Source organism: Crinia signifera, chromosome 3 (genome assembly GCF_055691185.1).
Source record: "Crinia signifera chromosome 3, ASM5569118v1, whole genome shotgun sequence".
Classification (NCBI taxonomy): Eukaryota; Metazoa; Chordata; class Amphibia; order Anura; family Myobatrachidae; genus Crinia; species Crinia signifera.
Genome location: NC_139219.1, coordinates 333,414,429 through 333,427,275, shown reverse-complemented (window position 1 = coordinate 333,427,275; position 12,847 = coordinate 333,414,429). Strand labels below are relative to the sequence as shown.

General features: G+C 48.7%; 1 protein-coding gene across 5 annotated transcripts in view; it reads right to left on the bottom strand.

The window, feature by feature from the left end:
* LOC146064915 (DNA (cytosine-5)-methyltransferase 3A-like) overlaps positions 1–12,847 on the bottom strand; it is a 196,320-nt gene that overhangs the window by 113,769 nt on the left and 69,704 nt on the right. For all 5 annotated transcript variants that reach the window (XM_083178924.1, XM_083178926.1, XM_083178925.1 and 2 more), the window contains exons 4-5: positions 7,272–7,617; positions 5,580–5,629 (exon numbers count right to left, since the gene is read on the bottom strand). In XM_083178924.1, the coding sequence (XP_083035050.1) occupies positions 5,580–5,629; positions 7,272–7,617 (396 nt within the window). The remainder of the gene's footprint in view (positions 1–5,579; positions 5,630–7,271; positions 7,618–12,847) is intronic.

The window sequence follows — 12,847 nt, the reverse complement described above, 5'->3', positions numbered from 1 at the left end:
CCACGATGAGGCTCTGCAATATACAATGGTTCCCAGAACACAGCTCTGCATGGTATACCACGAAGAGGCTCTGCAATATACAATAGTTCCCAGAACACAGTTCTGCATGGTATACCACAATGAGGCTTTGCAATATACAATGGTTCCCAGAACACAGCTCTGCATGGTACACCACGATGAGGCTCTGCAATATACAATAGTTCCCAGAACACAGTTCTGCATGGTATACCACGATGAGGCTCTGCAATATACAATAGTTCCCAGAACACAGTTCTGCATGGTATACCACAATGAGGCTCTGCAATATACAATGGTTCCCAGAACACAGCTCTGCATGGTATACCACAATGAGGCTCTGCAATATACAATGGTTCCCAGAACACAGCTCTGCAACCTACACCACGATGAGGCTCTGCAATATACACTGGTTCCCAACACAGCTCTGCATGGTATACCACGATGAGGCTCTGCAATATACAATGGTTCCCAGAACACAGCTCTGCATGGTATACCACGATGAGGCTCTGCAATATATGGTCCCCAGAACACAGCTCTGCATGGTATACCACGATGAGGCTCTGCAATATACAATGGTTCCCAGAACACAGCTCTGCATGGTATACCACGATGAGGCTCTGCTATATATGGTCCCCAGAACATATCACTATGTTGTATGATGACCTCAGGAATGAGAAGTAAGGGCTGGGATGTAGTTGAGGATTCCCCAGGTAGGATGGAACCTTAGAAGGGTGTGCGCAGGGGAATACAGTGCGGATAACCAGAATCACACCCCTGCATCTCCAGCTGTGTCATTGCTCCACTGTATTAATCCATATATCCTACAATATAGGTATTTTGTGGTGATGCCAGACACATAGACCCATGTATCATATGAATATCTGCCAATTCAGCAATATGATGAATAAACACAGTCACCTCCTCCACATGGGACAAAGCGGATGTCCGGCACTTACATTCAATTTCCTAATACCCCTTTCAGATCACACCTAATTACCAGGTCCATGCCGGTTGGTTGCCGGTTCAACCCAGTAATAGGTGCAATCTGAAAGGGCTTACCGGGTTCAGCAACCCCTCATTACGAACCGGTAAAAATGCGGGGTCCTTACCGGTTCATTGCCGGGTTGCTTTGCAGTGTGAACGGGTTAATGGGGTCAAACGACCCAGTTCCTGTTCACACTGATGAAAGAGGCAGTGCTTGGAGCAGCGCCAGATTCAAGCGCTGCCTTCTCCCTCGCCCCTGATAAAGGTCCGCTACTCTGCCGCACATGACGTCAGCCAACCGGCAATATTGCCGGGTCACTGAAGGGTCCAGGGAGAGCAAAATACAGGGTCGCTATAGTACTGAACCGATTCAAAGTCCCGGTGCGACCCTGCATTTTGTGATCGCAAAGCGGTATAAGAGGGCTTAACGTCAGATACATATCATATGAACTGGTGTGGTTGCTGATGCCCGACGAGACAGATGTCTGGTTGTAGGTGAAACGGCCGTCAGACACCAACCACCACACCAGTATTTTCATATGATATGTATCTAAAATATATCAAAACCTCCTCTAGGTTTATATATATCAAAATAACCCTCCTAATAAAAGCATCCATCTGCCGGTGTATAAAAGCAATACACTCTTTAATGGTGAGCAGTCAGTATTCTTGGTTTATTGTCAAAATATCAACATTTTCAGAAGACTCAGTTAGGGGTGGGTCTAATGCAGAAGCGCTTCTAGAGAGGAGGAGACCTGTGTGCAGACTCCCTCTTTGAGGTTAGGTCCCACCAGTGGCCACTCGACGGACGAAATTACTACATATCAGAAAGTGAAAGCAAAATTTATTGTTTCAAATAGGGTTCATTCTAGCACCCGCCATCTTTGAAAACCAATGCAGTTCCTCTTCCCTGCCTGGGGTGTCACTGTCTGCTGTGGTGTTTCTAGCACAGGTCTGGTTTGCATATCAGTGCTGATATACAGACCACACTGTGCTAGAAGCACTACAGCAGACAGCGACACCGCAGGCAGGGAACAGGAACTGCATGGGTTTTCAAAGATGGCGGGTGCTAGAATGAACACTAGGTTCCCCTGTATTCTTATAACAAGCACTAGGCTCTTGGTCCGGTCATGGTTCCCAAAATATGGGGGACAAAAGGAGTAGGGGGTTCCCCATATTTTGGAAACCAGCACCAGGCACAAACAGACAGCGGGGGACACTTTCTACATGAGGTCCCCGTCCAAAGCATGAGCATTGAGGCTAGTCAAGTGAATGGTCTGACCTAATTAACCTTTGTGGCTTTGGAAACCACAAAGCTCCCACAGTGATTTAGCGCTGGGATTCCCTCCCTGTCCTAAATAGAAACAGAGCTCTGCTTGACTGACAGGTTAGACCTCAGCCAATCAAGGGAGCGAGGCTGCTGTAGCGCTTCCTTATTGACTGCCGGGTTCTAAAGTAACAGGAGTCATTTGGGGACCCAGCATTTGGGGGGAAGGAAGCCCATGTGTATAAATGGGCTTCCTTCAGTCCATATGAACCGAGGCTGCCTACATGGAAAGAAGAGGACGCGATCTGCACCGGGTGGATTTTTTTTCACAGATACCGGTTTGGATTCTACATGGAGAAGTGGGCCGGACCTACCTGACCAAGATAGGCGAGTCTGGATCTGTGAAGGGTGTATTATAACTTTATTTAAATCCGTGTGTGTATGTCAGTTATTGGGCTATTAGTTCTAAAAAGAGACTACAAGTCCCAGTGGGTTTATTAATGCCCCACATGCTGGAACTTGTGGTTCTCCAAGTCCCAGTATGTGGGGGGGGGCTTGCTGGCCCCTGTAGTTCTACTACAAAATCCAATATCTATTTTTTACACTTATTTAACCCTTTATTTGCTATCAGCCCGGCGCCCACAGTCCAGGCCAAGCGTACCCTGGAGGGGGAGACCCCTTTATTGGGGGGTCCACACTCCCCCAGGTACCCCCGACCTGATACCATTCACCCACTGGATACACTCCCCCCCCCCGCGTGATGCTAACCCCCATCTGATGCCAGCCCCTTCATCTGACACACACCTCTGTCAGATGCCAGCCCCCCATCTGACAAACTCCCCCAATCTGATGCAAGCCCCTCACCTGCCATACTCCTCTCGCCTGATTCAGCCCCCCCCCCCCCATCGGATGTAAGCCCCCCATCTGACACACACCCCTGTCTGATAACAAACCCCCCATATGACACACTCCCCATTTGATGCCAGGACGCCCATCTGTTGCAAGCTCCGCCATAGACACACTCCCCCGTCTGATGCCAGCCCCCATCTGACATACTCCCCGCCCCGTCTGATGCCAGTTCACCATCTGACACATTACCTCATCTGATGCCAGCTCCCCCATCTTAAGCACTACCCCACTTACATCTAACCCCCCATTTGCATTTAACACGCCATGCATTGGTGCGACTGATAGTGCCAGGCATCTTTTAATTTAAAATGTGTCTTAGTTGCAAAACAGTGGGATTTATGCACAAACAGCTTCTTCTGATAAAAATGATATGCACCATGCCTATATTCCGTGTGTAACTGCTGCTGTATCTGCATAAGAATTGGAATGTTACAGTGTTTTACTAGAAAATAGTGCAATGATTCAATTCTTATGCAGATACAGCAGCAGTCACACACTGAATATAGGCATGCTGCATATCATTTTAATTAAAGGAAGCTGCTTGTGCGTCCTATATGCTCTGCTTTGCAAATAAGACACATTTCAACAGAAAAAGTTACAAAGAAAAGACACCTGGCGATACAGGGTCAAACAGAGTTTACACAATATGTAAATATATGCTGCACTACATAAGAAACTTAAAAAAAAATAAAAAAATAATGCAGTTATTTATATATAAATTTGATCCGGGATGGATTATATATCACCAGGTTACAACATACATCACATACTGTATCACATGGATTTGGATTGGATTATATACCACCAGATACACCAGATTATATATCCCCGGGATCTGGCATAGATTATATATCCCTGGGATCTGGCATAGATTATATATCCCTGGGATCTGGCATGAAATATATATTCCCGGGATCTGGCATGGATTATAGATCACTGGGATCTGGCATGGATTATAGATCACTGGGATCTGGCATAGATTATATATCCCTGGGATCTGGCATGAAATATATATTCCCGGGATCTGGCATGGATTATAGATCACTGGGATCTGGCATGGATTATAGATCACTGGGATCTGGAATGGATTATAGATCACTGGGATCTGGAATGGATTATAGATCACTGGGATCTGGAATGGATTATAGATCACTGGGATCTGGAATGGATTATAGATCACTGGGATCTGGCATGGATTATAGATCACTGGGATCTGGCATGGATTATAGATCACTGGGATCTGGAATGGATTATAGATCACTGGAAACTGAAATGGATTATAGATCACTGGGATCTGGTATGGATTATAGATCATTGGGATCTGGCAAGGATTATAGATCACTGGGATCTGGCATGAATTATAGATCACTGGAATCTGGCATGGATTATAGATCACTGGGATCTGGCATGGATTATAGATCATTGGGATCTGGCATGGATTATAGATCACTGGGATCTGGCATGAATTATAGATCACTGGGATCTGGCATGGATTATAGATCATTGGGATCTGGCATGGATTATAGATCACTGGGATCTGGCATGAATTATAGATCACTGGGATCTGGCATGGATTATAGATCACTGGGATCTGGCATGGATTATAGATCACTGGGATCTGGCATGGATTATAGATCACTGGGATCTGGCATGGATTATAGATCACTGGGATCTGGCATGGATTATAGATCACTGGGATCTGGCATGGATTATAGATCACTGGGATCTGGCATGGATTATAGATCACTGGCATCTGGCATGGATTATAGATCACTGGGATCTGGAATGGATTATAGATCACTGGGATCTAGAATGGATTATCGATCACTGGGATCTAGAATGGATTATCGATCACTGGGATCTGGCATGGATTATATATCTCACGTGGATCATTTATTAAACCTTAATCCTGATTTGGAAATGTCCCAATCTCTCAGGCTCGCTGGTCACTCACATTTATATATTGGCCAGTGCCCTTATAGGCGCTACTGAAATATAACCACATGTGAGGATGTTCAGGCCACAGATCGGGAACAGGACAGGGAAAATCATTTGGGTGCTGACCACGGTCGGTCAGATAATCTCACAAAAACGTGGTGCAAATTCTGGGACACTACCCTCGTGGTGACATAAGGACAGGGTCACATGTGGCTGGGTCTAAGCTGGTGCCAAACAAGCAGATAATTGGACCACCATCTCTCAGCATTGTACCGTCCGGTGATAGCCGGGGAGACACCAGCCACAGATCTACCTCCCTCCGTATCATTAGCACTACGGGGGATAAGTGAGAGGAACAGAAGACTTGGGGTGCCGCTGACTGACCACAAGACAAAGATGTGAGTATAAGCAGCAGTGTAGCCTATAGTATTATAACAGAATGATGGGGGGGGTTGATCCTCACCTCAGATTTTGGGGATCCCGAGTCCTCGTCTTCCTTTTCTTCTTCTTTATCTAAAGAGACAAATAGAATTTAGAGGTCACCAGGAGGATAATGATGTTACTTACAGATGAGCCATGTGGATCTGAGTGTTTTCTTCACGCTAAAGGCCCCCATACACTATGAGATTTATCTTACCTGTAAAATTGCATCTGATTTCCCTTGAATTTCCCCGGCTGCTTCCCAGGAGGCTTACATACAATTTGACACTAGATGTGCCATTCTTTACATCCAATTTGCGTCAGATAAATCACATGTGATTTATCTGATGTAAATTTGGATGTGCCACTGAGACAATGCAGGTTGGCACCTAGCACACTGGCTAAAGCGTCTATGGGACATTGCAGGCTGGCACCAAGCACACTGGCTAAAGGCCCCCATGCATTAGACTGACTTGTCCTAAGGACAATTCGGACCCAATTCTCCTGCGAGCTTCCCGGCAGCTCCCCGGGAGGCTCACAAACAATTTGGCCCTTGATGTGCAATTTTTTACATGTGATAAATCGCATGCGATTTATCACATGTAAAAAAAACCGGGGAGCTGCAGGGCGGTGAGGAGCAGTGGGGCGGGCAGCAGCGGTGCCGGTGAGGAGCAGGCATGGGGCAGCAGCGGTTCCTGTGAGGAGCAGTGGGGGCGGGCTGCGGCGGATCTCAAATGATCATCAGTGTGCACCGCCGCAGCGGCGGCTATTACAACTTTAAAATAATGTGTCGAATGACTGTCCAGCTTTTGTGCGTGTGTGCCCGCTACTAGGACACGAGTGTCACTAGGATTGAGTGCTCAAAGGAATTCACGGCACTGATGTAGGAGGAGCATTCAGACCTAACCGCGTAATCTCCACCTATGTGATGCTCCACTAATTACAGTGCCGGTGCGCGCCCCACCCAGCGCTAATCTTATTCTGTTGGGACAACCTTGGCTTTATGTATCGCCCAGCTGTCCCGCTCTGCTGCCGCCCCCTATTCCTTCCCGCATTCCGTACCCTACGCTGCTACTTTCTGTTTGTCGTGCCTTTCCAATAACAGAACGTCTGCAGATATTATCAGCTACTGAGAACGGTGCCACCGCCGAGGTCTAGCGTCTAAGGGCGGTGATGAGGAAGCCGTCTATATTGGGGGCGCTGGCGGTTTCCTCCTCAGGACGTCTGCAGATATTATCAGCTACTGAGAACGGTGCCACCGCCGAGGTCTAGCGTCTAGGTGCAGTGATGAGGAAGCCGTCTATATTGGGGGCGCTGGCGGTTTCCTCCTCAGGATGTCTGCAGATATTATCAGCTACTGAGAATGGTGCCACCGCCGAGGTCTAGCATCTAGGTGCAGTGATGAGGAAGCCGTCTATATTGGGGGCGCTGGCGGTTTCCTCCTCAGGACGCCTGGATGAGGCCTTGGTTCTTAGAAAGCCGTCTCGGGGCCCTGAGGAAGGCCAACAGGAAATGCTGCCTAATCTACGGGTAACATCTGCTTGTCAATGCAATGATCTATGCCCCGCAGCAATGGGGGGGGGGGGGGGGGGTACAGTGCCGGCCGGCTACAGAGTGTAACAAGACGATATAGAATAAATTCACACCAGATCCTGTGGAGCTGCAGGTAAATGCTGTGTGTGTGTGTGGGGGAGGGGGGGGGGGGATCAGATGCCCCCCCAGGGGTAACACTTACTTTTCTCTGCACTGTCCGACAGGCTTCTCCGGCCTCTCTTCTTGGGAGTGGAGATCATCATGGCGTCAGCCTCATCGGTGTCCTCAGAATCTGGCCCGTCACTCGGCACACAGCGGCCGTTCTCCAGCACGGCCTCCCCACCCGTGGGGCCATCTCCTGCGTACTCACACTTCTTCCGGTCCCTGGGGGCACGTTCGGGGCTCACCCTCTCCGGGGTGGGCGTCTCGGGCTTTAGCTGAGCTGCCTTAACCTCTCCGTTGTGCAGGGGATCTGGGCGGCTGGTGTGCGAGGACAAGTGGCACTTAGGGACTGAGGCGATGTCTTTGGATGCGCTGACGCTTTCCACCTGCACGGAGACAGAACAGTCACCACAGCGGTCACAGACCATAGGAAGGCACGGGGGGGGGGGGGGTACTATCAGCTCTGCATGTGATGGGCATATACCTACCTGTATGATCTACCTGTACAGGTGTCTGATCTGTATGCACCGGTGTCAGAGTTACCTGTATAGGTGTCAGATCTATATAGACAGGTGTCAGAGTTACCTGTACAGGTGTCAGATCTATATAGACTGGTGTCATAGTTACCTGTACAGGTGTCTGATCTGTATGCACCGGTGTCAGAGTTACCTGTATAGGTGTCAGATCTATATAGACAGGTGTCAGATCTATATAGACAGGTGTCAGAGTTACCTGTACAGGTGTCAGATCTATATAGACAGGTGTCATAGTTACCTGTACAGGTGTCTGATCTATATAGACAGATGTCAGAGTTATCTGTACAGGTGTCAGATCTATATAGACAGGTGTCATAGTTACCTGTACAGGTGTCAGATCTATATAGACAGGTGTCAGAGTTACCTGTACAGGTGTCAGATCTATATAGACAGGTGTCAGCTCCACCTGTACAGGTGTCTGATCTGTATGCACAGGTGTCCGTTACCTGTACAGGTGTCAGATCTATATAGACAGGTGTCAGATTTAACTGTACAGGTGTCAGATCTATATAGACAGGTGTCACAGTTACCTGTACAGGTGTCTGATCTGTATGCACAGGTGTCAGAGTTACCTGTACAGATGTCAGAGTTACCTGTACAGGTGTCAGATCTATATAGACAGGTGTCAGAGTTACCTGTACAGGTGTCTGATCTGTATGCACAGGTGTCAGAGTTACCAGTACAGGTGTCAGATCTATATAGACAGGTGTCAGAGTTACCTGTACAGGTGTCTGATCTGTATGCACAGGTGTCAGAGTTACCAGTACAGGTGTCAGATCTATATAGACAGGTGTCAGCTCTACCTGTACAGGTGTCAGAGTTACCAGTACAGGTGTCAGATCTGTATGCACAGGTGTCAGAGTTACCAGTACAGGTGTCAGATCTATATAGACAGGTGTCAGCGTTACATGTACAGGTGTCAGATCTATATAGACAGGTGTCAGCTCTATCTGTACAGTTGTCAGATCTGTATGCACAGGTGTCAGTTACCTGTACAGTTATCAGATCTATATAGACAGGTGTCAGCGTTACATGTACAGGTGTCAGATCTATATAGACAGGTGTCAGCGTTACATGTACAGGTGTCAGCTCTACCTGTACAGTTGTCAGATCTGTATGCACAGGTGTCAGGTACCTGCACAGGTGTCAGAGTTACCTATACAGGTGTCAGATCTATATAGACAGGTGTCAGCGTTACATGTACAGGTGTCAGATCTATATAGACAGGTGTCAGCTCTACCTGTACAGTTGTCAAATCTGTATGCACAGGTGTCAGGTACCTGTACAGTTGTCAGTTCTATATAGATGGGTGTCAGAGTTACCTGTACAGGTGTCCAGGTATCAGATCTTTATAGACAGGTGTCAGAGTTTACTGTACAGGTGTCAGATCTATATAGACATGTGTCAGAGTTACCTGTGCAGCTGTCAGATCTATATTGACAGGTGTCAGATCTACCTGTACTGCTGATATCCTATCCACAGTTCGTGCCAACATGCTTACATACACCTGCCTGGCGGTACCACAGGTAACATGCTTACATACACCTGCCTAGCGGTACCACAGGTAACATGCTTACATACACCTGCCTAGCGGTACCACAGGTAACATGGTTACATACACCTGCCTAACGGTACCACAGGTAACATGCTTACATACACCTGCCTAGCGGTACCACAGGTAACATGCTTACATACACCTGCCTGGCAGTACCACAGGTAACATGCTTACATACACCTGCCTAGCGGTACCACAGGTAACATGGTTACATACACCTGCCTAACGGTACACTAGGTAACATGCTTACATACACCTGCCTAACGGTACCACAGGTAACATGCTTACATACACCTGCCTAGCGGTACCACAGGTAACATGCTTACATACACCTGCCTAACGGTACCACAGGTAACATGCTTACATACACCTGCCTAGCGGTACCACAGGTAACTTGCTTACATACACCTGCCTAGCGGTACCACAGGTAACATGCTTACATACACCTGCCTGGCAGTACCACAGGTAACATGCTTACATACACCTGCCTAGCAGTACCACTGGTAACATGGTTACATACACCTGCCTAACGGTACCACAGGTAACATGCTTACATACACCTGCCTAGCGGTACCACAGGTAACATGCTTACATACACCTGCCTAGCGGTACCACAGGTAACATGGTTACATACACCTGCCTAACGGTACCACAGGTAACATGCTTACATACACCTGCCTAGCGGTACCACAGGTAACATGCTTACATACACCTGCCTGGCAGTACCACAGGTAACATGCTTACATACACCTGCCTAGCGGTACCACAGGTAACATGGTTACATACACCTGCCTAACGGTACCACAGGTAACATGCTTACATACACCTGCCTAACGGTACCACAGGTAACATGCTAACATACACCTGCCTAGCGGTACCACAGGTAACATGCTTACATACACCTGCCTAACGGTACCACAGGTAACATGCTTACATACACCTGCCTAGCGGTACCACAGGTAACTTGCTTACATACACCTGCCTAGCGGTACCACAGGTAACATGCTTACATACACCTGCCTGGCAGTACCACAGGTAACATGCTTACATACACCTGCCTAGCAGTACCACAGGTAACATGGTTACATACACCTGCCTAACGGTACCACAGGTAACATGCTTACATACACCTGCCTAGCGGTACCACAGGTAACATGCTTACATACACCTGCCTAGCGGTACCACAGGTAACATGCTTACATACACCTGCCTGGCAGTACCACGGGTAACATGCTTACATACACCTGCCTAGCGGTACCACAGGTAACATGGTTACATACACCTGCCTAACGGTACCACAGGTAACATGCTTACATACACCTGCCTAACGGTACCACAGGTAACATGCTTACATATACCTGCCTAGCGGTACCACAGGTAACATGCTTACATACACCTGCCTAACGGTACCACAGGTAACATGCTTACATACACCTGCCTAGCGGTACCACAGGTAACATGCTTACATACACCTGCCTAACGGTACCACAGGTAACATGCTTACATACACCTGCCTAGCGGTACCACAGGTAACTTGCTTACATACACCTGCCTAGCGGTACCACAGGTAACATGCTTACATACACCTGCTTAGCGGTACCACAGGTAACATGCTTACATACACCTGCCTAGCGGTACCACTAGGGTGACCACCTCATCCTTTTAATTCTGGACACATATTAATTACACAGGTTCTGTGGCTGATTAAAACCAGGTGAAATGGAGTCTTGAAGTCAACCATCCACAGAACCTGTGTAATTAATATGTGTCTGGAATTAAAGGGACAAGGTGGTAATCCTAGGTACCACAGGTAACATGCTTACAAACATGAGCTACCTCTTCTGCCCGCCCAAATCTGGTCTCTCTGACAACCATGGAGGAATGGCGACCGTCAGGAGCTGGGATCCCCTCCCCCACAGACACCCACGGGCATAAATCCAGCTGGTCAAACATTTCCTCAGTTACCCAGGAGACTGGTGCCGGGCAGGTTAAGTGTTAATAGCACTGTGATGCCCCGAGGGCGAAGGAAGGACACCGTACCAGTAACTGGCACCACATTAACAACTGTCCTGGCTCCAAGATATAGGGGCCTCTGTATTATGCACTGGCGAGAGATAAAGTAGCAGCCATATTCCAGGCATGTCTATGACCCTGCTGTAGGCCTGCGGCCCCGGCTGGTGCGGAGGATTACCGGCGTCTGACACCTGTAATGATAGTAATGTTGCAGAGTGATTTATGTAACATGCTAAGGGGGGATTAGGCTATAATGACACGTTACACTGGTAACCGGTGATGTCACCTTACAGCTAATCCGCACTGATGGATTTACAGAGCTGTTAACCCCGTCTCTGCTGTACCGACCCGGGGCCTCCAGGAAACGACGACCTAAAACCAAACGTATATCCTTGTGTCGGCATTAATCCACCTTCACATGCCACTAAGGGGGCACATTGTGTGTAGAGGGGACTGTGCCATAGGAGGGTACCCCTGAGTCCTGTACAATAAGGGCCCAATCCCCCCCTCCCAAAACACTACGTCGACACCAAAAGGTCTACGTCGACACCAAAATGTGGACACACATTTTATGTAAAGTTCCTTGTATCAATGTGGTTTTCGTTGCCTGATTCCCCCGCCCGTGAAGACGTTGCTGCTTGCAGATAAGCCCCTCACTGACATATAGCAACATCAAGGCCAGAATCAGAAGGTGCTAGGAAACCAGATCTGTGTATATCCCAGATGCCTGAGCACTGCGCTCATCCACATGTCACTCACGTATCCGTCACCTCCTCCGCCTGGGCCAGAGGGAGAATTCCATCAATCCCTGGCAGGGGACGGGACAGGTGCAGCGAGGGGTGATACCGGGACAGGTAACACAGGCTGCAGGGGAACAGTGGGTCCCTGACGTCTCTATCCGGCTGCTGGGGAACTACACATCTCAGCATGCCCTGCTACAGTTTTGCTATTTGTCCATGCTAAAACTGTAGCAGGGCATGCTGGGATGCGTAGTTGGGTGCCGGACGGGGTCCCGACAGCCATTCACCCGACGTCGGGATCCCGACTGTCAAAACACCGACAGCCGGGTTCCCGACGGCCACCTGCTATTTTCCCTCGTGGGGTCCACGACCCCCATAGAGGGAGAATAGAATAGGTGGCATGCGTATGAAGCCACCGTGCCCACAGCGTGGCGAGCGTGGCGATCTCGCAAGGGACTTAGTTGCGCTCACCATGCTGTCTGGATCAGGCCAGTCGGGTTCCCGACATCGGGATAATGACTGTCGGGATCCCGACTGTCGGACCCCTATACCACACCTGCGTAGTTTACTGTAGGGCCAAATGTGTCCCATCCCTGATCTACATAGTCAATGGGTTGACACCAATACGTCGACATGCACATGGTAGACATTGACAAGAGATTGACACAAGCAAAATATCGACATGCTGACACCAGCAGCAGAGGCTTGAACTCCTGGCACGGTGGGTGTGGCTGGGCACAGGATAGCGCTGCGGGGTCACTGGTGACCACGT